We start from the raw sequence: 27,742 nt of genomic DNA, 5'->3' as shown, positions 1-27,742 counted from the left end.
GTTGCTACCTTTTCCCTTTTTTGGAAAATTTTAATTTCAATAGCCTCGAATCCCCTTTTCTGGAAGTCCCTTTTCAAATTTTATCCTTTGCAAATTTACAGTAGACCTGGACGCCTACGCCCAAAAAACACGACAAAACAAGTCAATTTCGAAGCATTCAATAATGTAATATATTTAAAGAAAAAAAGATAATATATAAAACAAAACAGTACACGTGTACATGCGAGGGGATCGTGATCTCCACAAAAAAATCAAGCGTACAGCTGACCAAGAATGTGTAACGTGTCCGTGTCAACAATACGCATGACAGTCAACAGATGTGAAAAAAAGTGAATATGAACAGAAATTAAGACGTTATGTTTAAAAACCTTAAGAAGAAAATAGAACAAGGGGTTGCCCAGAGTCCTCTCAAAGGAGCACTCAGTGCTGTGACAAAGGTACTTGTTAAAGCTGTATGCTGCATCGTTCGAGCTTGGCTTGAATAACAGATATTGATAAAATTAAAAAATACGTATACGATGTACCAATTCGATTATGTCCCTTGTATCCGGTTTTCGCTGCACGCCACTCTTAAGTGAAATATCTAAATGTAACTGATGTTATTTGATGGCTGCAAATGCATATCTTCTTAGAAGTTCTACATATCCATGAAAAAATTTATAACATGAGAATTTTTCAAAAGAATAGAAGAAAATGAAACAAACCAAGCAAGCCATAAAAACAAACAAAAAATGTAGTTAACATGAATTGGAAATTAACATGAGACAGATGAAACCAGAAATGCTAAGAAAGAAACAAGTCACATATTAGCCCAGAAGGAATCTGTGACGTACCCCTTCACTATGGCTTCAGATATAGAACTTTACACTCCTTTAAAAGTTCACTGTCCCATTATAGCATCATTGTTTGTTTATGCTTCGATATGCGTTCGTTTAAAGGCATGATAGCAGCATTCATTTAATCGCATGATAGTGTTTGTTTAAATGTGCTATCGTGGAAAGAAGCATTCTTTTATTTTTGTACATTCTTTATTTCCTTTATTCAACTGTTCTTTTTTTATATTTTTTGCCATTGAATTTTATATTTTATGAATTCTATTTATGATTTTTACTTTCTTCATTAACATTTGTTAATATTATTTTTCTTCCTTTGCTTATCATGCATTTAAATACATGCTAAGAGCGTTCGTTTATTGTGAGTTTAAAAGCACGCTGGGACCGTTTGTTCGTGGTACATTTAAACACAAACCGGGAGCATTCATTTATCGTGCATTTAAAGGCACGATAGAAGCCTTAGTTTATCATGCGTTTGGTGAGCATTTAGTGCATGTTTAGGTATTGTGCGTGCATGAATCCCAAACGTCACAAGGAGTGTATAACCTGAATAAAGTCTCATGCCTGCATGGTTTAATCAAATCTTAGTATGACATTTCACACATCTTGTTTTGATGTCATGAAATTGTGAAAGTGAATTCAAGGCCATCTTACTGAAACTTTTTTATGCATAATATTATACATGTATCATTGATTTTCATTTTACCATTTTTGGACTTCTCATTTGTTATCCTTTTGGAAGCATGTAAAAATAAAATGTAGCTTTATTATTTCTTTACATTGACCAAAAAAAATTTCATAAAAAATGCAAGTAATTTAAAAAATATGTTTACACTTTTTTTGTAGAGTGAGTCAAATGATTCATTAAGTCCAAAGGTTGACCCACTGTCACAGAATGGGAGAGGTGATGGGCAAGACATAGGCACCCCACAGGCTGAAAGTACACCAAAGAAGCCAGTAGACCAAGCCACTTCTGGTCCAGCTGTTGGTCAGCTTGTAGATATCCCTCTTCAAGATGAAGGGACCCCAAACAATACCACTGATGTAAGAGATAACAAAAGCTCTGTAATATATGCATTCGGTTAATTTTTATTTTCATTTATCAATAAAACTTGATATTATTTGATTCTTGGGTTATTTTAGATTTGGAAAATGAGTAAGAAAATACATTTTGAATGATGTCAAATTTGGTGGTGCTGAACAAAAATTCTGCCTGCAATGTACCTACAAATGTAACTATAAATGAAAAAAACATGAATTACCAATGGTCCCTTGACCAGACTTGGAAAGTTGGAACAATTGCAATCTTGACACAACAATTACAATTTTGTTATTTTATGTAGCATCTTTCTCCAATTATAGTTTAATACTTTGTACAGTACTGTTGGCCATTTTTTCATTAGTTTTACAGTCACATTAAAATATTTGATACAGTAAATGTTTAAAAAACACAATGATATTATTTTAAAGGTTTGATTGATTAAGCCACAAAAAAATTGTAACACAAACGTTAGGAGGTAGACCTGGGGTAAGGGACATAACTCTTGAAATCAGTTATATGTTTGTATCATATTTCAGCAAGCCTTTCAAGCTTTCCTTTGAAACAGAATGAAATCAGTTTAAGTTACTTTGATGCATACATGAAATTGATATAAAATAGTGAATACAAACATTCCAATGATTTATAAGATCTGTGCCCTAGGTCTTTCCCTAGGTCTACCTCCTTAAGCTTTTCTACAGAAGGTTATTGAAAAAATATTAATGATTTTTTTTTAGTTTGCTTCAGCATTGTCAAATCTTCCTGGAGACGAGACACCAAGAGCTACCCGGTCTAGAACCTCATCCATTAGTTCCGTCACCAGTGACAGCTCATTCTTCACTAACACAACTTTTGGTGGAGGGCATCATTATCAGCTGCCTTCAGATGTTGAAAGTGAAATTGATGAATCAACTTCTAACTTAGATTCCTACAGCAAAGAGGATCTTTACATGTTGATTAAGAGATTTGAGAGAAGAGCTTATAAGTACAAATCTAAATTTATGGAGGTAAGAAAACTTTTCCAATAGCAATGCTGATTATTGTCCCCTTTCGGCAATTGCCGAAGGGGGCTTAGGTTTGCACTCCGTCTGTCAGTCCGTCAGTCGGACTTTTTTTTGTAATGCCTCATCCAATTGATTTCATATTTTGTATATAGTCTTATCATGACAAGTTACAAGTTAAGTATGAATGACGTTACGGTTTAACGATTTTTACAGAAGTTTTGGCCCTTGGACATAGAAAATTTCCTGAAATTTTATGTTTTCCTGACTTTTTTTGTAATGCCTCATCCAATTGATTTCATATTTGGTATATAGTCATATCATGACAAGTTACAAGTTAAGTTCGAATGATGTTACGGTTGAATTATTTTTACAGAAGTTGTGTCCCTTGGACATAAAAAATTTCATAAAATTTTATGTTTTCCAGACTTTTCTTTGTAATGCCTCATCCAATTGATTTCATATTTGTCTTATTGTGACAAGTTACTGATTAAATTTAAATATTATTGCGGCAAAATGGTTTATATGGAACTTATGGCCCTTTGACATAGAAAATTACATAAAATTTTATGTTTCATCATTTTGATGCAAATTGCTGCTGTCATTCTAGAGTTATTTGCCCTTTAATTCATAATAACGAAGTTTTTTTCAACTTTCCAGGTAATAGATAGAGAATGTCTTTATGCAGCTTTCTGTAATGCAAAAATGTTATTATCTACTGTAAAATGAAGCTCGGGTTTGATTTTGATGGCATTTGCTTTTCCTGTTCAAGAGTTATTTTCTCTTGATTGTTAAAAAATAACACCATCCATTCTTAGTTCACATATATAAAAAAAAATCTCATAAAGGCAATGGGTTCAAAGACCGAAAGGGGACACTGTATTGCATCAGCAATACTGTCAGAATGCTTGTTGAAAATTGTTATATGTAATGGACATCGTCTAAAAATTTATTGATATTTTAATGTTATTGCATGATTCACTTTCTTTAATTAATTCTGTCTTGAATATTTTATATAAGAAGCACATATTTGAATGGTATAGCTGCATGTATATAAATGAACTATCCTGTTGGATTGATTTTGACATTCAAGCTGAAATTTGAAGAGTAAGATGGATTTCCTTTGTATCTGTTTATATTAATAGTTAATAATGCATTCACAACTAAATTTAACACATACATTTCAAGTTTTAAATAATGACAATATTGATTAATATAGAGCATGATTTATTGTTATATTTTAAAACTTTTATTTTGGTGAAATATTTCTATTGAGTTTATTATTGAATCATGTTTCTAATCTATCACTCTTCCAGGTTGTTGCTGCTTATAAGGATCTGACACAAGAAAGAGATAAGGTCAAGGTATGGATGTTCGACTTTGTTTTCATCTATCCTTTTTTAATAGGTCTAAAATTGTGTAGACCTAGGAGGATATGATTTCTGGTTCTGAAGTCCTACCACATTATAAGGTAGCTTTGTGCATTATTTTACATAAGACTCATTTAGTGTAAAAGTATTATTGTTCAAGGGGTACTACTTTATGTGGGTTTGGTAAACCTCGAAATTTGGTTCCCAACAAAAAGGAAATTTCCCATTTGTTTAAATGAAAGAGTTGTCAAACCAAATGATTCAACATGCTAAGAATTGGTAATTTTCCCTAAACCTTGAAAATTGGTACCCACAAATGGACAGAGGTATACAAGATAAATATTGAATTAATTTAGGAGGAAAGGAATATTTTTGCACAGTGCTTATACAAATATAAAAGATGTGCACCTCTGATTATGGAAAAATAAGAAACTCTTGAGGTAAAGCAGACCCATATATGTCTTTGGTCATTACATATTACATTGACTTTAACCCAACTATAGATCTGTTATTGTACATTACAGACAACTTTGACTATGACCCAGGACAAAGCTTTCCGTAGGATCTCGGAGTTGAAAGAACAGATACAGCTAGACACAATGGCAAAAAAAGATCTGGAAGAGAACTACAGACTTATGTTGGAAGAGAAGGATGAACATATCAAGGTCTACCAGATGCAGGTTAGTTCAACAACCCAATAGTCAAACTTGTCTGACTTGAATTATAGAATCATAGATTGTTTACAGAAATTAGCAGTATCACAAAATTCTAAATCCTGAAGATCTGATGTTTCATTCTTTGTACTGCTCACTGTAGAACTTCTTGGTACTAGATTTATGAACGAAATATATGCCATAGGATGTTAAACCATACTCAATCAAACCAGTGCTGCTGATAAGAAATAACGTCTTGTAACGTGTTCAGTTTATAATGTACATACATAAACCACGTGCATGCATATATTTATATGAACAGATTTCAAAAAGTGTATGGGTTGGTCAGGTTTTTGGTTCAGACAGGTTTTATCTGTACAAACCCAATGAAAAAATATCAGGTTTGATCACAATAATCATGTATTTGAAAGTGATATGGACGTTTTATCCCTTCAATAGCATTGAAAGTTGCAAGCCAATATTAGCCTCATGCTGATAATTGGCAATTGGCCTGTTGTCAATGGCAACCTTATTAATAATAGCCCATTGTTAATAATTATGTCATTTGTAAAATCACATAATTTGTGTATAAAAAATGAAAATATATTTAAATATGACTTGAAACAGTCATCTAGTGTTTTATTGTATTATGACATTGCATTGTTCCATATTGTCCTTTGCATCAACTTTCAACCCATATCATCCCTCTAGCAGAGCTCTCAGGATTGATATGGAAGTCTTGTGTTGATACACAGGCTAATATGGAAAAGGCAATGTTATAATCTTTAATTATACTGCAATTATGGTACATTTGTACCTGAACTATATAGTGTATCATGCGATTGTCTTTTTTTACCTGTAAATCATCATTTGTTCAATCCATGGTTTTATTCTTAAAACTTTATACATGTTATGTTCATCACAGATAAGATTGTTGAGAGAAGGTAAAGAAATACCTGCTGAGTTGGAGTCAAAATTGTCCAAACCCAAACAGACTAAGGAAGCCCCCAAGGGGGACAACCCTGTTGGTCAGACAGATGATATAAAAATTCTAAATGAAAAGGTAGATTTGGATAAAGATATCTTAATTTACATTGAGTCTAAATTATGCTTTAAAGGAGGTAGTATCATTAAAGTATCCTCAATGAAAAGGTAGATTTAGATAAAGAAAGGAAGTGTCATTAAAGAATAATTTAGACTCAAAAGATAAATGTAAATTAAGAAACATATATACAAATCATAGTTTACATTTAATTAATAATAAACTGATCATATTTTGCACTTTGACATCAATCTACTGGTACTACACATTGACAATGCAGAAAAATTAGGAGATTTTGTATATATTTTTTGTAACTTACTTGTGGAGTGACTCAGGATACTTTTGCTTCATACAAAATATGTTCCATTATATAATAACAGTATTTGTCTAAATTTGAATTTTTATTGAATATTTGGAAAGGAATATAATGACTGCTGATTGTTTTATCCCTTGCTTTAAAATTTCAAGCACCTCTAACACTGTTTGTCTCCTCTAAATTAAGGTTTTTGAATTAATTTCATTAAAATAAACTATCCAATTTTATATGTCCTTTCTTCTTCATGTACATATAGGTTAAAAGATTGGAGGGATTGTTGAGTCGTTGTAAAGAGACAATAAAAACAAATAAAGAAAAGTATACCCAGATATCAACTGAGAAAGACCAACTAAACAAACAACTACTAGAGAAAAATAATGAACTTGAGAAAGTTAAGGTAAGTGTTGTATCATTAACAGTGTACGCGAAATTGGTTCATAGACAACCAGACCAAATTTCAATTTTTTTCCTATTTGGCGACCTAAAAAAGTCCAAATTTTATGATGGAACAAAGGCACATTTTCCAGAGATTTCCTCGGTCCGTCTATATTTCTTTCTCACTGCAATATGATTTTTAAATGCCATATGAATAAAAGATAATAATAAAGCAACTCCCTCAATTTCTTGTCGAAGATCAACGTGAAAGACACACTGATATCTTAAATTATTGTCTTACGGGGAAAAATACGGTAAGAAAACCACCTCACTTCCTCTTTGGTTTTCATGAAAAATGACTTGAGAACATAGAAATTAACTTTAAAAATCTTTTTATGATGAATTTTCTTTGTTCTAGTCTTCAGCATCACCTGACTCTATCTCCAAGCTTCAAAACCAGATGAAAGAAGCCAGAAAAGTAATAGAACAACTGGAGGTTGACAGGGAGCTCGCAATTGCTGAGGTAAAAAAACAGGTGCATGAAGAAATGGAGCTCAAAGATCAGGAACTCAAGGATATACGTCAGCAGTGCTTCATGTTGCAGGAGGAAAATAAACAGTGCACAGAAAAGGTGGAGAGGTTGGAGAAATCTGGTTAGTTAAACATGTTGCTTTGAAGTCCTGGGCCTGTTTGTTTGTTTGTTGGGGTTTAACGTCCGAGCAGCAATATTTCAGCTATATTCAGACGATGAACATGAAATGGATGATAAAATGAACATGAAATGAAAAAAAAGGATGGGTCACAAGGATAATAGAGTTGACAAATTTTGATTGTCACTGGAAAAAGGGGGGGTGGGTAAGGTCGGGCAATTTAGCCTCCTGTGGCGGAGCGCAAAGGTTCCTATTCCTATCGAATACCATAGCAGGGTTCTTTAACGTGCAAGGAACGTGGCATCTTTCCCAACACGGTGCACCACTATGGTTTGCGGTCAGGTTTTCCGTATTATAGCCTGACAACCCCAGCATGCAACACGCCAGGGGTACCCCATTGAACCACCTGGGGCACACATCCCAGTTGCTCTGTAGCCCCCGGCTAGGTTTCTGAGCACTATTTAGTCGCCTTATACGACAAGCTTAGCGCTGCTGCAGGCCTATTCTTTTAACACCCGGACCTGCACGGGGCTCCTGGGCCTGAGTTAATAAAATTAGTGTTTATATGTTCTATACATGTAAATAAATAGCTATTGGTTTATTTATTGAATTTGAAATTTTATTTTGATGTGTTTGAATATGGCTGCACTTTTCCATGTGTGAATTTATTTGAACATATAATTATTGTCTTTTTTTTATAAAGCTTGGATTGAATTTGGGGGTTAAGGCTGAACTGTTTAGGAATAAGAGACAAAAAAAAGGGCCATTTTTTATTCTGTTCAAATTCTCTTCTTTTAATCAAAATCAAAATGCAGAGCTTTATCGTGTTTGAATGGTGTCCTTACTTGCCCTAAATTTTCTGGGTAGACATCTGCAGACTTATCAACTGAAATCTACAAAGCTTTTAATAAAAGTAAAAATACTCATGATTGTAACTTCAGGCCAAGAAAAATTAGAGAAATCAAGGGAGATAATTAAGAGACTGAAGGAAGAAAAGAAGCAGGTGATTGCAGAATCAGAAGAGAAAATAAAACAGGCTGAGAAAATGATTGAAGAAGAGAAAGAAAATCTGATTCAGGAATTATCAAGAGCTAAAGCAGCAGCTGTTACCTGTCTACAGGTTTGGTCATACTAAATTCTTTGTATAATGTTTGGTATGGTGCAAATTTTGACTGTTCCATGTAGAAGTAGATAAAGAAAGCTTGAAAATATATTTAATAAAGTAGATAAGAGTCTGTGAAGTAAAGTCTGAAAAAATATATGTTGAAAAGCCAGGAATTAGTAATAAATATGAAGAAACCAACACTCCACTGAAAGATTGGGTGGTATATTGGAGTAACCTTGTCTGTCCATCCATCTGTCTTAATTTCATTGCAATTATCTTGACGGATGGATCGGTTTCAAATTTGGTATGTGCCTTTATAAAAGTGAAGACAGGGCATACATCATAAGAATTTTGATTAATTTCTCATGTCAACTGTTTTGTGGGACATTGCCATTTTGTCTCTACTGGCATACGGAATAATCAAGACAATTTTTGGTCAGATTGATTTCAGATGTGGTATGTGATTTTATATAATTGTAACTAGGGCGTATATTGTAAACTATTTTGGTTGCTGTCCAATATCAGCTTCCTATATGAGTGGGGTATACCTAGAATGACAACCCATACATCATGTTTGTGCTTAGATTGAATATCACAGCACAATCAAGGATAAATAAATGCATTAAAGAAACATGGCATTATATTACATGTGTATTTTAACAGGAAGAGACAGAAAAGAAGGTTGGAGATGAGGTACAGAGAGCTGTAGAGGAGAGAGACAAATTCTGGGAGAAACAAATCCATGACATGGAGAAACAACACTCAGATGCTGTTCAGACACTGGTGAATATTCAGGATAAATTTGGTAGTTGTAATACTGTGCTCTTCAAACATGACATTAACAGCTAAGCTAGAGCACATATTATGTAGGATTGAACAACTATTTTGAGTCGTTCATACATGCATGAATGACTGAAAATAGCTGTTCCATCCTTATAATTCTATCCCACAGTCAAAGTTACCCTCTGAGAGCCTCAGTTGGTTATATTTACATACTATGTGTATGTTTATGCTTCAATACACACACATTTCTTTGCACACGTATGGGAGCGTGAACGAATATTTACACATAATCGCCTGCACGATGACCATGAAGGCGGTATTGATGAAATGATAGTTGGCATTGAAAATACGAGATGAAAACAATTCAACAAGAGTAAAATTTTTAAGGAATTACAACAAGGAAGAAGGAAAATTACTATAAGGTGTTTTCAAGGGTTCAGTCAAGACAGTTATAAGTTTCTTTCCCCGAGCTGAAAATTACTCTCTGTAAACAAACTTGACTGGTAAAATCAATGTGCATGTAATAAACTATTCTTAACGATCTGGCGAAGTTCATGCATGTATGAGCTTTCTGGCAATGATGTTTTTGACCAATAAAAAATGGCTATAAGCATGAAGAATATCATAATTAGAATTATTGCCAGATAACCACTTTTTTTTTTGTGATGAAAGTCAGAAATGTTATCAGTACCTTATTTTGTTTATATTCTGGTCATAGTCTGTACTGGTTCAAAGATAATCACTTTCTATTTAATGCTTTACAACATGAAGGCTAGTTAGTTGTATTATTCCTTATATGTTTACATAGTACATGTGTACTCTTATTTGTTTGTTCTTAATGTTAAAAGTTTATATTTAACTTAGGTTCTGATTTTAAAATTCATATTTATGTTTTTCTTCAGAGTCTTAGCTTTTCTTGGCTCCTGTGATTATATTTTGGTTATTCACTTTTTCCAATTAATTATCCTATAATTACATTGCTGACTAAAAACTGTCTACAAAACGGTCAATTATGTATAAGGAAACCTGTCTAAAAAAACTGAAATTTTGAAGTTAAAATAAACATTCCAGAATATTTTTAGACAAAAGAGAAGGATGTAGCAGTAAGGCAGTTAGAGGAAGAGGTAAATCAGAAACTCTCAGAGAAAGAGGAGGAGATGAAGTTAGCTGTGGAGGAACGTGACCTTCAGAAAATGGCAGCCATGTCACAGCAGGATACCATGAGAGATCAGCTACAAGAAGAAGTCAACACTTTATCTGGTGTAGGTTATGTGAAACAGTTTTAGGTCTCAGTGGACTCTGTATGAACTTTAAGTTAGCAACACAGGAAACAAATTTCAAAACGACCCGTCATATTTTAAAAAATATATGGAAGTTTGGCAATTTAACACTGTGACTGTGAAGCTTGTATCAGTAGCTCTTTCATTACAAATGTTTGTAAAAAATGTACTTACAATGTATTAAATGCTAAATAGGGATAACTATATAGATACCTGTTTCAATGAACTCAGTCACAATGCTAGAAAAAAAGATAGAGAAAAAATGAATGATCTGTGATCTCAACACCCCTAATGTTTATTCAAAATGTTGATATTAAAAATGATGTGAATTTTGAGAAAAATATGTTAACAGAACTAGCAAATAGGTAGAAGATTTCTCTGCTTTATCTGGTGCTAGTGAAAAACTGCCTGCCTGTTTTGTGATCTAACATTTCAAGAGAAAATCACAGGAATTCTTTTTATGTCACATGACCAACTCATCACACACTAAATACTGCCTATAATTTGTCTTCATTATAAAGATAAAAACTTTCTGCCTTTTTCATGCTATTTCCTGACTTAAAATGTTGAATGAAAAATCAGGTAAAACTGAGTTAAAACAAAATATTTATATATGTTACTTGATAATTAGGAAAATTTTTTAACAAATAATAAGTTGAAACAAAACATAGACAGAAACAGCTTAAAACATTCAACTGAAAAAAAAATACAGTTTAGTTAAAACAACCTAGACTGCACTAAAATTAGGAGTGAGGCCTTTAAGATATTTAAATTAATTCTCTTTTTTTAGAAAAATGTGGAGTTGAAAAGTACCTTGTCTTCTCTGAAAGATCAAAGTGATTCTGTAATTAATGAATTACAAGAAAAACTGAAAAACCAGGAGAGTAAATACACAACAGAAATAGAGAAGCTGCAAAAACAACATGGAGAAGAGATTGAAAATATGAAACAGGAATCAATCCGAGCTGCTCAGGACGAGATCCGGGAAATCATGGAACAACACAGTGCCCAGATGGAAGACCTGACCAGGCGTCACGAGGAGTCAATTCAGGGATCCAGTAGTGATCTTGAATCTTATTACAAGGAGCAGATCAAATCCATGAAATCTAATGCTGACCAAATGTTGAAAGAACGGAGTGAGCAAGCTGAAAATCTGAGTCTGAATATTCAACAGTTAAAAACTAACTTGGCTGAGAAGGAGGCAAAGATTGAAGAACTCCTGAATGAGTTTGATGTAAAAAAGACTGAGGATGAAAATACAATGAAATCTCAACTTGAAGAAAATGAAAAGTTAAAAAAAGACTTGGAAAATATGACCAAACAATTTGTGACTACAAGGATAGGTCTTGAGGAAGAAAGGGACTTGTTAAAGGGGCAAGTTCAGTCATTAGAGAACAGAAGCCAACAGCTAGAGAAAGAAAATGAATCTTTAAGTCAGAAATTTGATGAGCAGGTTAAGCAGATTGATGCTATGAGGCAAGAGACTGTCGCTTGTGAAATAGAATGGAAAAGAAAAGTCGAAGAGATTTTACAAGACCACAGCAACACAATGTCTGCTATTTCTGTGTCATCTGATGAGAGCATAAAAACTCTGACTGAACAGATGCAGAAAAAAGAGAAAGAGATTGAAGACTTGACTTCTCAACTTGTAGATGCAAATGCAAAAGTGATAGAACTTGATGGCAAGGCCATGAGGCTGCTGGAAGTAGATGGCATCTTAACTAAAGTTGAGTGTGAGAAACAAGAACTTGAAGAAAAAATTAGATCATTTGAAACATCCTTGAATGAAAGCATGAAGGTCAATGAAGATTTGAATGTTAAGGTCAATGAAACGAAAGAGTTGTTCACAACAAGCCAAGAACAGTTACTAAAAGAAAAATCTAGTTTAGAAGACAAAATCACACATCTTTCAGATGATATAAAATCTAAAAATTCTCATATTTCTGATCTTGAAAAAGCTTTGGCTGAAAAAGGTGAAGAAATTAAAGCTCACCAAGGAATTATGACAGGAAACGACTCACATATACAGAAGCTTGAATCTGAATTACAAGAAAAAAGTACTGAAATAGAGAGAATGAAAGAGAAATTTGATCGCTTGAGAAATGAAGCTAAAACCAGACTAAAGGAATCCAAAGATAATTTAGAACAAACCAATGTAAAATTACAAAGTGAAATTGAGGAAAAAGATAAATTGAAATCAGACTTTGAAAATAAACAACAACAGCAGAATGATAGAATAAAAGAACTTGTTGACCAAGTCAAAGAGGCTGAATTAAATACAAGGAGTATGGAGGAGAGTTTCAAAACAAGGTTTGATGAGCTGCAAGTGCAGTATAAAGAAAACATGAACAAAATGAAAGACAGATATCAGAATAAATTAGCAGAAAAAGAAAGTGAGCATGAAAAAACTTTGACAGATTTAATGGCTCAGAAAGATTCAGGTATGAATGACTTGATGAAAACTTACAATGAGCAGAAAGAAAGACAATTTTCTGAACTGGCAGAGCAGCACAAGACAGAATTATCAACCATTGCACAAGAATGGGATGAAAAAATGAAGGTTGAAAAAGAAAGAGTGGAAAACGTCCTGCAAAAAATGAAAGAGGAACATGAATGTGAAACTAGTTCTCTTAAAAATGAAATATCACAGTTATATGAAAGTAAGAATGTCTTAGAACACGAGAAAGAGGAAGCTTGTGAAAAACTAGAAGCTGAGATTAAGCATAAAGACGTGATAGGAAATGAAAATGTAGAAAAGTTCAAAATATTGGAAGCTAAAATTGAAGAGTTAAATACAGCTTTATTTAATACAGCTGAAAAACATAACCATGAGAAACAAGAGAAAGAACAGGCAATTGTGCAGTCATCGGAGAGAATTACCCAGTTAGAGGAAGCAAATTGCTCCCTGGAGGAAATACTTCATGCATTGAATGATCAGACACAATCTAAAGATGTTCAAATTAAGTCACTACAAGAAGAAATAGAAAGAAATGCTCAAAATGCTCAGTCAGAACATGAAAAACAAAAGAAAGATGTAGAATCACAGATTGCTGAAAAAGAAAACATTGTCAAAAAATTGGAAGAAAAATGTCAAAACATTGGCACTCAGATTCAAGGGTTGGAGACAAAATTGTCTGAAAGAGATGAAATGGTGAAAAATTTGGAAGAGCAAATTTCAGAAAAGGAAATAGAAAGTAAAAAAAATCGTGATAGTGCTGTAATTGACTTAAAAAGTGTGAAAGAGGAATACGAACAAAAATTTTCAGAAATGTCTTCTCATGACCATGAACTTCAGTCAAGGTTAAGTGAGTTGAATGCCAAGGTCACTGAAGCAGAAGGTAAATTGAATGACTGTATTCAGAGTTATGAAATTCAAATAGATGACCTAAATGCCAAACTTAAGAGGGAAACTGAAATGTTTGAAGAACAGAACAACTTGTTAAAAAAACAACTTGAAGATATGGATCAACAAACAAAAATTTCTTCTGCTGAGCTGGAAAATTCTTTGCAGCAAAAAGTTCGAGAAGCTGAGCAAAAACTTGTTGATCAAAATGAAGCTCATAAGGCTGAGCTCAGTGCTGTTGATGAACAATGGAAAACCAGAAATAATGAGTTCAAACAAAAAGTTAAGGTCAAAATTCAAGACCTTCAAAATCAGGTTAAAACAGAGGCCGAAAAATCTAAAGCAGAAAAAGAAGAACTTAATGCTAAAATTGCTTCTGAAAGGACAGAAAAAGAAGATTTTGTGTCCAAAATATCAGGTCTGGAAGAAAAACTAGCTGCTACTAATGACAAAGACCAAAAGTTAGAGGCTCGTTTGAGTGATTTAGAAAAACAATATTCTTCTATGTTAGAAGAAAAAGATTCAATTTCTGCAGAGCTTGTACATTCCAATACTAAACTCCTTCAATTAGAGGAAAATTCAGGTGCTTCTCAAAAGGCAATAGTTGATTTAGAAAAACAGCTACGTGATCAAGGGCAGATAATTTCTAGTAAAGATATGCAATTACAGGAATATCTGGAAAATATTTCAGGAAAGGATAAACAATTGCTAGAACAAGAGGAGGTAATTGCAACCAAAGATAAACTATTGCAAGAACAAGGAGAGGTAATAACAGATAAAGAAAATACAATTTTAAAATTGACTAGTGATTTTAAAGAAAAGGAAACTAGATTACAAGAAGTAAAAGAAAATTGTCAAGCTATTGAACAAAAACTGTCAGAAATTTCTACAAACTGTAATAAATCAGTCGAAGAAAGTAATTCCAAATTAGTTAACTTAGAGAAAGAAGTCACAGAAAAAGAAAAACATTGTGCCGAACTACAAAAACTTCTTAGTGAAGAAGAACAAAGTGTACATTCCTTAGAAAATGACATGAGAGTACTTAACGAGAAATTAGAAACTTCTAATGGTAGGGTAAAAGACTTGGAAAATGAAATATTAAGTGCTAATGGTAAGTTAGAGGAATCAAGTGCAAAAATTCAAGAGTTGGAAAGTAAAGTTAGTGAATTAATCTCCGAGAAAGAATCGGCAGAATCTACATATCAGAACAATTTATCAGCATTTACTCAAAGTTTCAATAGAGACAAATCACTGGAAATTGAAAGCTTGGAGTCCAAATATAAATTAGAGCTTGAGGAATTGAGGGAAAAATTAGGACTTGAATCAGAACTAAAGGGTAAATTTGAAAGTGAACTTTGTGAGTTAAAGCAAAAACATTTGGTGGAAATTGAAGAATTGACTCAGAAAAATGACATGGATAGTACATCCAAGGTATCGGAGTATAAGAAAAAGGCAGAAAGTTATATTGCACAGGTGAAGAAGCAAATGCAAGTGGAAAAAGATTCTTTAACATCACAACATTCTAAGGAAGTATCAGAACTAGAAGACAAATGCAAATCATTGCAAAATCAGGTTTGTGAAATAGCATCTGAAAGAGATAACCAAATTCAAAACTTTGAACGTGAAAAATTGCATCTGCAGGAAATGATAGAATCAGAACAGGCTTCTAAAAATGTGTTAGTTCAGGAACATTTGCAAAAATCTGAATCAGACTCACAAGAAAGGAGGACTTTACAAGAAAAAGTTGAAAAACTTTCTGGTGAAAATGACATACTTAACCAAAAAATGATAGAATTAGAAGAAAGTCAGTCTGAGTCCAACCAAAAAGAACTTAAACAGCTAAAATCTGATAAAAGCAAACTTGAAAAAGAATTGAATCAGTTGAAAGCTGAACAGGAAGAGCAAAGGAAAAATGTCAATGATGAAAAAGATAAGGAATTAGAGAAAATGAAACTACATTACGAGGATCTGATACAAGATAAGGACAATGATCATACTGGTAATATAAAGGAGCTAGTTAAGGAGTTTAATAAAACAATGGCTGAAAAAGAAAAAGAATTTGAAAGGACCTTTTCAAGTGCTTTAGGTATGTACACATGTTGTTCTAATTACATGTACATTCCTCAATGATGCACTAGAAAATGTACACCATAGTTCACTACCAGCAACCTAAATATTAATATCTTTAATCAGTAAGTCAGTTGAGTCACTAATTTCTCCACTGTAATTCTAATGTATCTTATCAAATTAAAATCTGAATTAAGAATTGCTTCATTTTAGTACTTGCCAGTTATTAGTTTTTCTGTAAATAACTGAAATGTTATTGAACTAATATACATGTAGTATATGTTGATAAGTTCACAGCAGAACTACAAATATATTTTAAAATGTTGATTCCACTGTGTTTAACGGAGATACTGAGACTCAATGCACTTCTTCACTTTGGATAGTGAAAAAATTTGAACTCATATTGACATTTTTTTAAGCTACCTATCCTAGTGTAATTCTAAAGAGGCTGAAATGATAGATTTTTATGAAGTGTTAAATTAAGCAAAGCATGTCCTGTAATCATTGTTCAGATACAATAGATTTTTATTTTTTTCATTTTTTTAGAGAAATCCCAGAAAGGTGAAGACAGACTATTGCAGGATCATACCCAGACTGTTACAGATCTCAATAATGATCTACAGGAAAAAGACGAGGCCTACGAAAAAATGAATGAAGAATGGGAGAGTAGGCTTATGGTATGTACAGACAGGCTTATTTAAAATGGGATTGAAAGATGTTGAAGCCATTAGGAATGCTGTATTGTAATTTAAATTTAAAATTTATAGAAATGTTTTTATTGATATGAATAAAGTACATGTAGCATGGTGGGAAGGCAATGATAAAATTTAACTGAATTGATCTTTTTTACCAGAATAGTTTTTCTTAGCATTGCAGGTATTAAAATCCTTTTGGTCTGAATTTATAAAGATGAATGAAAAAAAAATCTGAATTGTCTGGAGTGAAAACTGAATGTTGTTTTGAGTGTAGAAATACTGTAATTCATTAATGTACACATATGTACTTTTCTTCACTACTCCATCTCGCCTATCTTGTTTGCATGAAGAGACTTTCCTAGTGTGTTGATTGGTTAAAGCAATACAATTTTCAAATTTTTACTTTTACCACTGGCCTGATTCTTTGGTGGACATTTATTCAAACAAGAATATTGTTTCTAAATAGGACAAAGAATTAGAAATGTCCTCTAAAGTGACAGAGTTGCAAAGAGAAATTACAGATCTACAACAAAAACATCAGATGGAATTGTTAGAACTTCAAGGCAAATTAAAGAAGTCACATGACCATTCATTAGTCCAAAAAGATGTCATGCAGAAACAGGAAATCAGTGCCTTGACACAGGAATGGAACAAAGAAAGACAGGTAAACTGTTTATTTACCTGTATATTCTATTTTAATCAGGTACCTATAAAAATACACTTTCACTTCTTTAAAATACAATACTGTTATTATTATTGACACAACACAATATCTGTAGTGTATTGTAAACTTCAAGGTAAAATTGAATATACATGTACATGTAGCATCAATATACATGTACATGTAGCACAAAAAAGCCAACATTTGTTGTAGTCCAGATTTTCACAAGTTTTGACGTACTGTTTAAAGCTGATAAACATTTTACTTTCTTTCTCAAAAATGAAAATTGGAAAATTTATTGCACCATAGATAATGCTCTGTATGCATTTTTACATATAATAACAGTACATTTTGATACTGATTTTTATTAGAACTTATGACAAATTTTCATCCCTTTGATATTTTTAATGTTGGAAAAACATACACTTTTGTAATTAAAATAATAGGCAAAAAAGCCTGTAGGTTTCATCAACTTACATTTGCATTCTTGTAAATTCACTTATATTATAAGTATGATATTTATCATAAAAGTTTTAGTCAGATAATGAAGCTTTGGCCATGTCTTGAACTCTGTCATAATTCTGTTCAGAAAGCCTCCTTAGCTTTAAGTATATTAGGCTATATTTTTTCACTTTGTGTTATGCTATGTAGAAATGATATTGTTTATCAATGTTGTTTACTGTTGGGATTTGTTTATTTGTTGTTTATTTGTTTAGTATGATGTTTTGCAACGAGCTACTGATTCGTCAATCATTGAGCCACAGGTATTTTCATTTCACAATTGCTCTGCTTTTTATACCATTTTACTATCTAACTTGTGCCTAGTTATGTAAATTTCCACTTCCTTCCTCTGAAGGCTATTTTTAGTAATAGGTCAAACTGGATTAATTGAAGCACCTGGATAAGGAAATGAATTGAAATTGAAATGAAAAAAAAATTAATGGGGCTAAGTACATCAAGGCATAAAATATTCTTTAGTTCAGCTGTCACTCCTATCTCAAATTGTTCGTGTGAAATTTATATAAATTGAGCTTCATATGATATTCATGTGAACATTAAATTAATTTATCATGATTTTCAAGTAAAATTTACTTGACATAAAAGTCATGTGAAAAGTTCACATGTTCATATGAAGGCTCAGTTCACATGAGTTTCATGCAAAATTAGTCCCAAATTTTATTTGCTCAGTTCAGGTGAAATCATGTGAAAGTCATGTGAAATATTATTGCCTGTGTAGACCTCACATTTTGTTGGCTGGTGCAGATGTTCGGCATAAAAAATGCTTCTTACCTCCAGATTGAACAATTACAGAATAGGCTTTCTTCTTACCTTTGGTAGATTTTATTAATTACTTACATTTACTTCCTCTGATTATCATATGTTTTTGTTTTCAGCAATTTTTGCTTTTATTCTTCCATTTGACATTTTGTCTTTGTTTCCATTTAAGTACTTTTCTGTCCAAGAATCAGGCAAAATGTGTATAAGATGTGGCACATGAAGGAAAAAACACAGATATTAAGACTTTATCCATGTATTTACACTTCATATCCTCTAGAAAAAGTGTTAGTAAAGTTAGCCATTTTGAGATATTAATAGGTCAAATTTAGTTGAAATTTACTATGGAAAAATGACAGGAAAATTTTCCACAATTTTTCCCTATATTATCATTCAAAAAATAGCTAAGTCACAGATGCTTTAGGGTAATTTTAAATAACTTATCAGTTGTTTTTGAGATGTAGTGATTATGTTTGAGGCACAAAAAAAAAGACCAAATTGAAAAAAGTGATGTGTCTCTCACTGCCTGATTCTTACACAGAATGTTACTTGAAGTATACGGTTTGAACTTGATACTGTGGTAATATTTTTTCATCTTTGGAATGTGTTTTCTTGCTGAGTCCAGAATTTGTTAATTAATAAATTGTTATTCAAGATTTTTTTTTTCAGTGGAAATTTTGTATCAAAATTTTATTGTTTGTCTAAGCCCATGTCCATCTACTATAAAACTAACAGCTTATATGGCTACTAATGTAGAGTTTTTTTTTTGCACTTATACATGTATATACATACACTATAATATGACTATATAAATACATGTATAACTATTAAACCCTGTACATAGCTTTACTGCCTTCATCTCCTAGCTTTTTAAGATTTTAGCTGTTTGTATCCAGTTTGCAGATTCTTTCATATAGTTTTGAAAAATCTTACTACATGTACTTTGTACTTTTAATGGAAATTGTTTGCCAATTATTTATACTTTTTTACTTCCCATACATTTTAGTCATACTTCTTCATTTTATTGCTTTGGAGAATCTTTCTTAAAATAATATATGTTATTAAAGAAAGCATAATATTAATACACAAAAATCATTATAATAATTTGCAGTTTTATTAAGTTAGGTAATGTAAGAAAGATTCAATTTATATGTCTCTTATATTCATTCGGTTTGAAAGGAAACAGAATGTTTACTATATTTGAAAGGTTAAGGAACTTTTTATTACATATCATTGTACATTTTATTTTATGGATTTCTAAATAGCAGATTGACCCCACTTCATACTGCATAATTATTCAAGTAAAATTATTGCTGCAGAATTTTATCTTAAAATTCTCCAGTCTGTATCTCAGGTTGTTTGTACAAACATGTCACTTTTTAGAGGTCTTAATGTTATTTTTTCAGGAGTTGCTCCATCATAACCAACTAGCCATTAATGCCTTACAGACTAGTCCTTCAGATGTGAACCAGTTACAACAACAAGTTGTCTTCCTTACCAGGAAGTTAGATGATCTCAAAGAACAACATAGGTTAATTTCTCATAGAAGGAATTGTTTGTTCATAACTCCAGGAACAGTTACCTGGTTGTGCTGAGGAGGAAAATCAGAAAATTTCATTTTGAAACATTAATATTATCACCAGTCTGTCTTGGGTCCCTAGAAACTGTGATATTTGCTGGGCTGAACTCACCCTGACATCTAACTTAGTAATTTTAAACTTAAGTCATCTAACCACTTAGCCAAATTATCTCTTAGTTAAAGGTCACTTTGAAGCCACTTATACCTTACAGTAGTTTTGACACATTCCTCTATGCTACAGTTAATTTGAGCTAAAAACAGTTTTGATAGTGCAGTACTTGGCAGTATTTTGAAACCTTTTTAATGTAAACCCTGCACAAACCAGAAAACAATTTGACCCATTATTGTCTGCAGCCCTTCATATTAGAGTCCATGTATTGTGAACCTGTAGGAACAAAACAATTGTCAAATTAAAACAAAACAAAAAGAAACTCATTCAAGAAAAGTTTGCTTTAGATAGGTTTCTTTGTATTCTTCTGTGAACCTCATTGCACTATGTATTATCAGCTTTACTTATTACTTAAACTGAAAATATTCTATATCACACAACTCTTATACTAAGGAAATACAGGAAATATTTCAATAAAATTTTGCTATCTATTATTATCTAAAGTTCTATCCAGAATCTGGTTTGTTTTGAACCATGTCAAAATCTTTGCTTTATTTATTGTTTTGGTTTTGCTAGTTTCTGTTTACAATTATTGTAGATTAGAAATTGCAGAGTTGCAGGGACACAGTGAAATGAACTCTTTACAACCACCCCTTATAGATACACCAAATAGGAAGAAGAGAGTCCACTTCCAAGATCACCCAGGTGAACAGAATCTAGAACTGATGAATATAGATTTAGAGGTAAGTGTTTTTCTGAAATGACTTAATATTTGTTGAATACTTTCAAAGTATACTGTATGATAAAGAAAATCCTATATTAATTTTTTACCTGTGTAACCAATGGTGAAAGGAGGTTTAGTAGCCGTACCATCCATCCGTCATGCTTAGGGCGTACCTACTTTGTGTATTCTGTAACTCTAAAAGTATTGAACCAATATTATTCAAATTTTCCATAGTATTTATGTACATAATGGAAGGTGTGCATTTTTTTATGGTGAAATTTATCATTTTTCCCTATATTTTTGGCTTGTTTTTGCAACATTTGTGACCATTGTTTTTACATGATATATAACCTCCACAGATATAGGCATGACCATTTGAATAGTTTATTTAATGCAATGAAATATATAAAATGTGCCAATTGAAAAGTTTTTAAATAATTGTCAGTTTAAAATTGGAATAAAAAGTAAAAATGACTAATCCTCAATATGCATTAGATATTCCATGCTTTGAAATTTTTTTAAATGCATTTTGAATTACACACTTGATTACTTTCATTGAATGTTTTTATTGCAAGTATGCTGTAGAGGCTAATGCATGTCTATTTAATGATCTTATGACCAGTTCTAACAATTTAAGAAGCATCGTGGAGATAATTTAGCATATGCAACTTTTTGTACCAATATTTCAAATTATTTCTTGCATGTTAGTCATTAATGCCTCTATTCATTCAGGCCCAGCTGCAACAAGTAAAGAGTGAACTAGCTCAGACCAGACTTAGAGAAAAAGAACTTCATGGAAAGGTAAGTTTAAGTTAAAGTTTCGTTCTAATCCATAAAAAAATTATTCAAAATCTTCATTCTACATGTTTGGTGAAGAAAACATTGTAAATGAAGAGACACATATTTTTTTTCAGGCAATTCATTGAAGAATGGTTTTTGTAAATGAAGAAATAGTCAAAATTAAAACAGATATAATGGTTGAAAATACTTTTGGTTTAAGTTTCAAGCATCTTCTATAGGATTTAAACAAATGTAGTAAATTGTGGGGAGTAATCCAAATTCACTGACTTTTGATTTCTGCTTTTAGCTGCAGCACTTTGATAACAGACATGGAGGTCTTGACTCTCCACCTTTGAGTCCTGGTTACCCAGTTTCTGGTCCCCTGTTAGAGGAACCAACACAGATAGAGGTATGTTGTTTCTGTTTCTCATTGTGCATGAGCCCATGACATCATTTAAAGAAAAGTGGTAAGCATTTGCTATGTTTGATTGTTGGCTGAAAGTTATATGTTCAATGCTTTGCAGCCAGTGAAAAAAAAATAATGCACATCAAACATGAGAATATTTTTTTAGCCATAATCAACATTTGATTTAGAAGAGTATTTCTTGAATTAAGGAGGTAGACCTAGAGTAAGGGACATAACTCATGAAATCAGTGATATGTTTGTATTATATTCAATTTCACCAAAACCTTTCAGGCATTTGTTTGAAGCAGGATAAAATAAATCCAAGTTAATTAGATGCTTACATAAGATTGATGTAAAATGCTGAATACAAACATTCCAATGATTTTTAAGAGTTGTGTCCCTTACCCTAGGTCTACCTCCTTAAATGATAAGCTCAAAGTGTTTCTGGTTCCATGTACCTCCAAAACATAATCATGGTAAGGTGGTCACTAAAAATGATTACTTATATTGGTTTTTCTTCATTTTCAGTACCTTAAGAATATATTATTTCAGTACATGATGGGGAAAGAAACCAAGGTATGATATTACATGTAATGTTATTCAGAATATTTTTGTGTGCCCACATGTTTTTTTACTAAGTAGAATAAATATCAAATTTTGAACACCTTTACTAATTTAACAGAATATTTTGACTACAGAGAAAGGTTTTTAGTGAGGAATTAATGTTTCGAAATATTAGAGAAATCAAATACACCATGATATTTTACACTATTGTAGTATCTTGTGATGAGTATTAATTATTTTTTTAGAGATTTAATTCATTTCTTAAATGTATTGAAATTCATCAAAAAATTCATCATACTGACACTTGAGAAACTTTCATCTGAGCAAAACCCTACTTTTGGTTACATTAAAGCTTCAGAAATAGTATAAATGTAGGCTAGACAAAACAGTTAAAAGACGTCTAAAATGCTACTTCCCGCTTGAAGGATCTGCATAAAACCCTTCTACCTGCACCAAATTGGAACAGTTCTTTCAATAATGTAATGAATATTTGGAATACCCTTTGCCATCTCCCACTTATTACTAATGAAAAATTCCTTTCAAAAAGTTGGCAAAATGATAAATGGCATGAAGTCGAATTTGTTGAAAAGGGAACCTGGTACTTTTGCTTCGGACTTTACTGGCACTTAAGGCCATTGCCATCTTATATTAGCATTATTTTTTTTTACACTTTATTTCAGACATTATCCAGAGTCATTGGAACAGTGGTCAAGTTTAGTGATGATCAGATGAGAAAAGTTATAGCCAGGGAGGAAACTAAAACTAATGTAAGTGGTTAGATCAACAGATTTAAAGTAAATATTGCTTATTGAAGCGTGTGCAATAGGCTCCTTTACTATAGCTGAAGAGCTATTACTTTTCTATGGAATTGAGTAGATGTGTTCAATTTCACTCTGTTTTATGACAATTAATTATCAGACAAATACATGTATTATGATCTTGTAAAGTTTTAGTAGAAGAGCAGGAGCCCACTCAATTATGGCTTTAGTTACTTGGAAGAGTACTTTTATTAGTGAAGAAAATCCTGCCTTAATACTGTTTAAATTTTTAAATGTTTGACGTCTCAGTTTGAACTATGGCAATTGTAATTCAGTTGTAGTATTCACATAAAAAAACCTAAAGGTGATAATATTATTTAGAGCAGGATTTTTAATGTAGTTTATAAATTGTAGAAATTATTTCAGTCATGAAGTGGTCAGTAATTGCTGTATGATATGAGTGGCACTGCACAATAGCATCTTAATTAACTTCATGTTTCAACACAAAAAAGTGATTGATTACTATCATCACAAAAAGTGATTGGTAATAACTATCATCACAAACAGTGATTGATAATAACTAATATACATGTATAATATTGCAAAAGTTTTAATTGTTTGTGGGGTACCAATTTTTGGGGTTTTCATAGGTAGACAAAATTATTAAGCGTAGTTCCCAACAAAATTGAAATTTCCAATTTGTTTTTATGCTTAAAACGGAGATCAGGACAAAAGCCCCTCGGATAAAAGACCCCTTGACCAAGCTCCCCAAAAAATTGTTTTATCAATTATGAATAGTATTTCTAATAATACTGAAAGTGTAAAATTAGAAATTTAATTTCTTTGCAAATTATGCTACATAGACTGATATAATAATGTATTAATACTGGAATTGTAAAATTTAAGCATTTATTTTGTTTGGAAATTTTATTTTAGTCTAAGTTTTAAAGTTTAGAAGAATGGTATAATCAATTAGTTATAATGTATTTTGTTATCTTTGATCTTTTTCATGATGTTCATAGTTGCTCATTTAACTGTGATAACAGCTTTCAATTAATTTGAAGTTGAAATCAATCAGGAAGTATTTAATTTAAACCATTTAATTCTTTTTTTTTAAAGTACATAGAAATTGAACCATTTTATTACACGACAGAAACTTCCTAAATATACTAAATATATTTTTAAAAAAATACACAAACAAAAAATGAAAAAAAAACATACACAGAAATCAAACCATTTTAATGCAAACAAGAACTTTCTAAATACACTTAACAGAATTAAAAAATCCCCCCCCCCCCCAAAAAAAAAAAAAAAAAAGAAAAGAAGAAGACAAAAAAAATGCAATACCAATATAAAAAGAAACACACAACGAAAGTAAAATTATAAAAAAATACACAAACAAAAACAAAAAACCACAAAAACCAAATAAACAAAAATATATAAGTAAATATAAGTAAATATTTATTTTTACATTAATATTAAACCTATAAGATTGGGGCTTTTTGTCCTTGGGAAGCGGGGGCTTTTATCTGGGGAGTTTATGTCCTAGACCCCTTTAAAAAGCCAAACCACGAATTTAAGAATCCATGAACTTTTGTTTCTTCTCTAATTCTTGAAAATTGGTATCAATGAATACTGTGTAAACTTAAGATTGGACTTAAAATGAACTATGTACCAGTATGTACATGTATGTGCTGTTACTACAAAATTAATTTTGATGATATAAAATTGTGCTGCTAGGAGTCTGTCACTACAAGAAGGTTCATTTGCATATGATGTGAGTTAGATTTTAAAGTTATATGGCCTAAGTGGTAGACAATTCTTAGCCTGATAATATTCTCAATATCTTATGACATACACTACAAACATTCATGTTAATAAGCCCTGTGCAGGTCTGGGTGTCAAAAGAATAGGCCTGCAGCAGCGCTAAGCTTGTCATAAAAGAGGATTAAATAGTGCTCAGAAACCTAGCCAGGGGGCTAGGCGCTATGCCCACAAAGCAACTGGGATGTGTGCCCCAGGTGGTGGAATGGGGTACCCCTGGCATGTTACATGCTGGGGTTGTGAGGCTATAATGCGGAAAATCTTACCACAAACCATAGTGGTGCACCGTGTTGGGAAAGTTATCGCGTTCCTTGCATGTTAAAGAACCCTGCTGTGGTATTTGGTAGGAGTAGGAACCTTTGCGCTCTGCCACAGGAGGCTAAATTGCCCGACCTTACCCATCCCTCCCTTTTTCTAGTGGCAATCAAAATTTCTCGACCCTATTATTCATGTGTCCCATCCCTTTTTTCATTTCATCATCATTTCATGTTCATGTTTATCGTCTGACTATAGCTGAAATATTGCTGCAAGGACATTAAACCCCAGCAATCAATCAATCAATCATGTTAATAATGTCATCTGTGTGGTGGCTACATTTAAAAAGATAAATGCAAAATACCACACATATTAGTATTGCAAATTTTTGTATGCTGTACATGTGTTTCAAGAAGTAACTCTCATCAGGAGAACCAAATACATTGGAAGATCTAAATTGAAAAATTAGTTTCATACAAGTACTCAGATATAGAAAAGAAGGAAGCCAAACCCAGCATACAGAGTTTTAACCTTGTGCAATACAAGGAATAAAGCATGTACATTTTATACCAATCTTTTGATAGACATAAAATAGTTGTTACAGCCAGAGTTAGAAATAGTAGCCTGCCCGCCAGCCCGAGACTGGCTATTTTTTGGCAGGGCTGGCTAATTTTAGCAAAAATCTATAGAGCCATATAGTAAATATATTGAAAAGTTGTATTCAGGACTGGCAAGAATTTGAGTGAGTTTCCTACCCTGTTACAGCACTGTCCACCATACTTTAGGTTAGAAAAAAACTTTTTAGTACAATCATTATTGTCGTCAAAGGGAGCTTCCTAGTTTTTTTCCATTGTCTTTTTATTAAGTTTGTTTCAGATTTATTGAGAAAATGGCTGACATATTGTATGCATTAGTACAGCAGTTTATTTATACTACCAGAAAAAAATTTCATCAACCACAAAAAAATAAATAGCAATACTATCAGATAATTGAAGTCATTCTGTTTATCTTACCAGTGTATCATCTAATGATTACACCTTATCAGGAGTTGTCAAATGAGTTAATGTGTTGATAAATTGAATTTTTATGGTATGGGAATTTCCATAAAATTAAGAGTATTCTCAGGCAAAGAATATTTCATATTTTGTCACATTAGGAATTGAATGAAAATTAGTAGCTTTTATTTTTGACATGGTGTCAATGCTTTGCTATATATCCACAGGTCTGAACCAGGAGTCCTCTTTGGTGGTTTGTTATACTTTTTTGCTATTTCACTCTCCTCCCTTCTGGGTCTCTATGGCTTAATCCCCTTGATTTTAATTCTCTAATAATAGTTATAAATTATTAATTAATTATAATTATAAATTTCTTTTCATTCTTAATATAAAAGGTACTTTCTTTTGATAATCAGAGATATATTTTTATAGAATTACAAACTTAAATTAGTAGTTGGTCTTTGAATGATTAAGGCACCAACCATTTTCACACTGGAAGGGGGCTGGGATTAGTGTTTTGAGCCAAAAAATTATTCTATAAAGCCATGGACAGAAAAATGATTCAATATTTCCCCTATCACCTAACAATGTGCAGTTTTGAAATAAATTTTTCACTCCAGCTGCTGCTTTAAAATATTATATTTGCACATGTGCAGAAAAATATTTTCTAACTCAACATTAAATCCCAGGCCCCTCTCAAGAAAAAAATTGTCTGTGCCTAACAAGGACAGTATTATTATATATTCTATTCTACATAAATAATGTTTAATGTAACAGACATGAGGTATTGACACTGGAAGTGTAAGCAAGTCACAAATTGTGAATTGTATAACTGGGGGTCCAGAATATTTCCAAAAGTAGCATAAAATTAACAAAAGTTTGCAAAAACTGGTTTCCAACCCTGGACAGTCCATTCCCCCGGAATTTGCCACTGATATATTTCACATTCTTTAATTCTTGAAGTAGTGCTTAAACAGACCAACATAGCCTAATGGCTTTCATGCTGCATAGCGTCTAGCCCAAACCTAAATCCAAACTTTATTTTCTTTGGCTATTGAAATGTTATGAAGTGGGATTAAAACTTGATTTGCATGCTGGTTGGTACATGGTGATTTTATTGAGAAAAGAAAATATGTGTGACACATTTTAATAAATAAAATTCATAGTCGTGAAAGAAAAATATAAAGATATATACACACTGTACATAATTTTATTGACACTAAGTCCAAATAATATGATTCACAGTTTTTAGCACTTTTG

At 32.2% G+C, this 27,742-nt stretch overlaps 1 protein-coding gene across 4 annotated transcripts in view; it reads left to right on the top strand.

Annotated features, from left to right (window-relative positions):
• The first annotated feature begins 277 nt into the window (after positions 1-277).
• LOC148603665 (uncharacterized) overlaps positions 278-27,742 on the top strand; it is a 30,569-nt gene continuing 3,104 nt past the window's right edge. Inside the window, exons 1-23 of one of the 4 annotated variants that reach the window (XM_088553956.1) lie at positions 278-437; positions 1,680-1,877; positions 2,610-2,879; positions 4,190-4,237; positions 4,768-4,923; positions 5,822-5,959; positions 6,511-6,651; positions 7,048-7,282; positions 8,221-8,399; positions 9,048-9,167; positions 10,250-10,429; positions 11,238-15,876; positions 16,404-16,534; positions 17,019-17,216; positions 17,930-17,977; positions 19,895-20,019; positions 20,775-20,919; positions 21,633-21,701; positions 21,988-22,089; positions 22,615-22,662; positions 23,331-23,417; positions 25,149-25,185; positions 26,710-26,735. In XM_088553956.1, coding sequence (XP_088410082.1) covers positions 357-437; positions 1,680-1,877; positions 2,610-2,879; positions 4,190-4,237; positions 4,768-4,923; positions 5,822-5,959; positions 6,511-6,651; positions 7,048-7,282; positions 8,221-8,399; positions 9,048-9,167; positions 10,250-10,429; positions 11,238-15,876; positions 16,404-16,534; positions 17,019-17,216; positions 17,930-17,977; positions 19,895-20,019; positions 20,775-20,919; positions 21,633-21,701; positions 21,988-22,089; positions 22,615-22,662; positions 23,331-23,417; positions 25,149-25,184 — 7,374 coding nt within the window. In that variant the 5' untranslated portion in view covers positions 278-356 and the 3' untranslated portion in view covers position 25,185; positions 26,710-26,735. The remainder of the gene's footprint in view (positions 438-1,679; positions 1,878-2,609; positions 2,880-4,189; positions 4,238-4,767; positions 4,924-5,821; positions 5,960-6,510; positions 6,652-7,047; positions 7,283-8,220; positions 8,400-9,047; positions 9,168-10,249; positions 10,430-11,237; positions 15,877-16,403; positions 16,535-17,018; positions 17,217-17,929; positions 17,978-19,894; positions 20,020-20,774; positions 20,920-21,632; positions 21,702-21,987; positions 22,090-22,614; positions 22,663-23,330; positions 23,418-25,148; positions 25,186-26,709; positions 26,736-27,742) is intronic. The other 3 variants (XM_088553959.1, XM_088553957.1, XM_088553958.1) reach the window with 3 other exon arrangements.

This window comes from Perna viridis, chromosome 11, assembly GCF_037379345.1.
Source record: "Perna viridis isolate PV_CMFRI_1.1 ecotype Kerala chromosome 11, ASM3737934v1, whole genome shotgun sequence".
Classification (NCBI taxonomy): domain Eukaryota; kingdom Metazoa; phylum Mollusca; class Bivalvia; order Mytilida; family Mytilidae; genus Perna; species Perna viridis.
The sequence above is the reverse complement of the archived record's forward strand: the minus strand, read 5'-3'. Positions and strand labels throughout refer to the sequence as shown.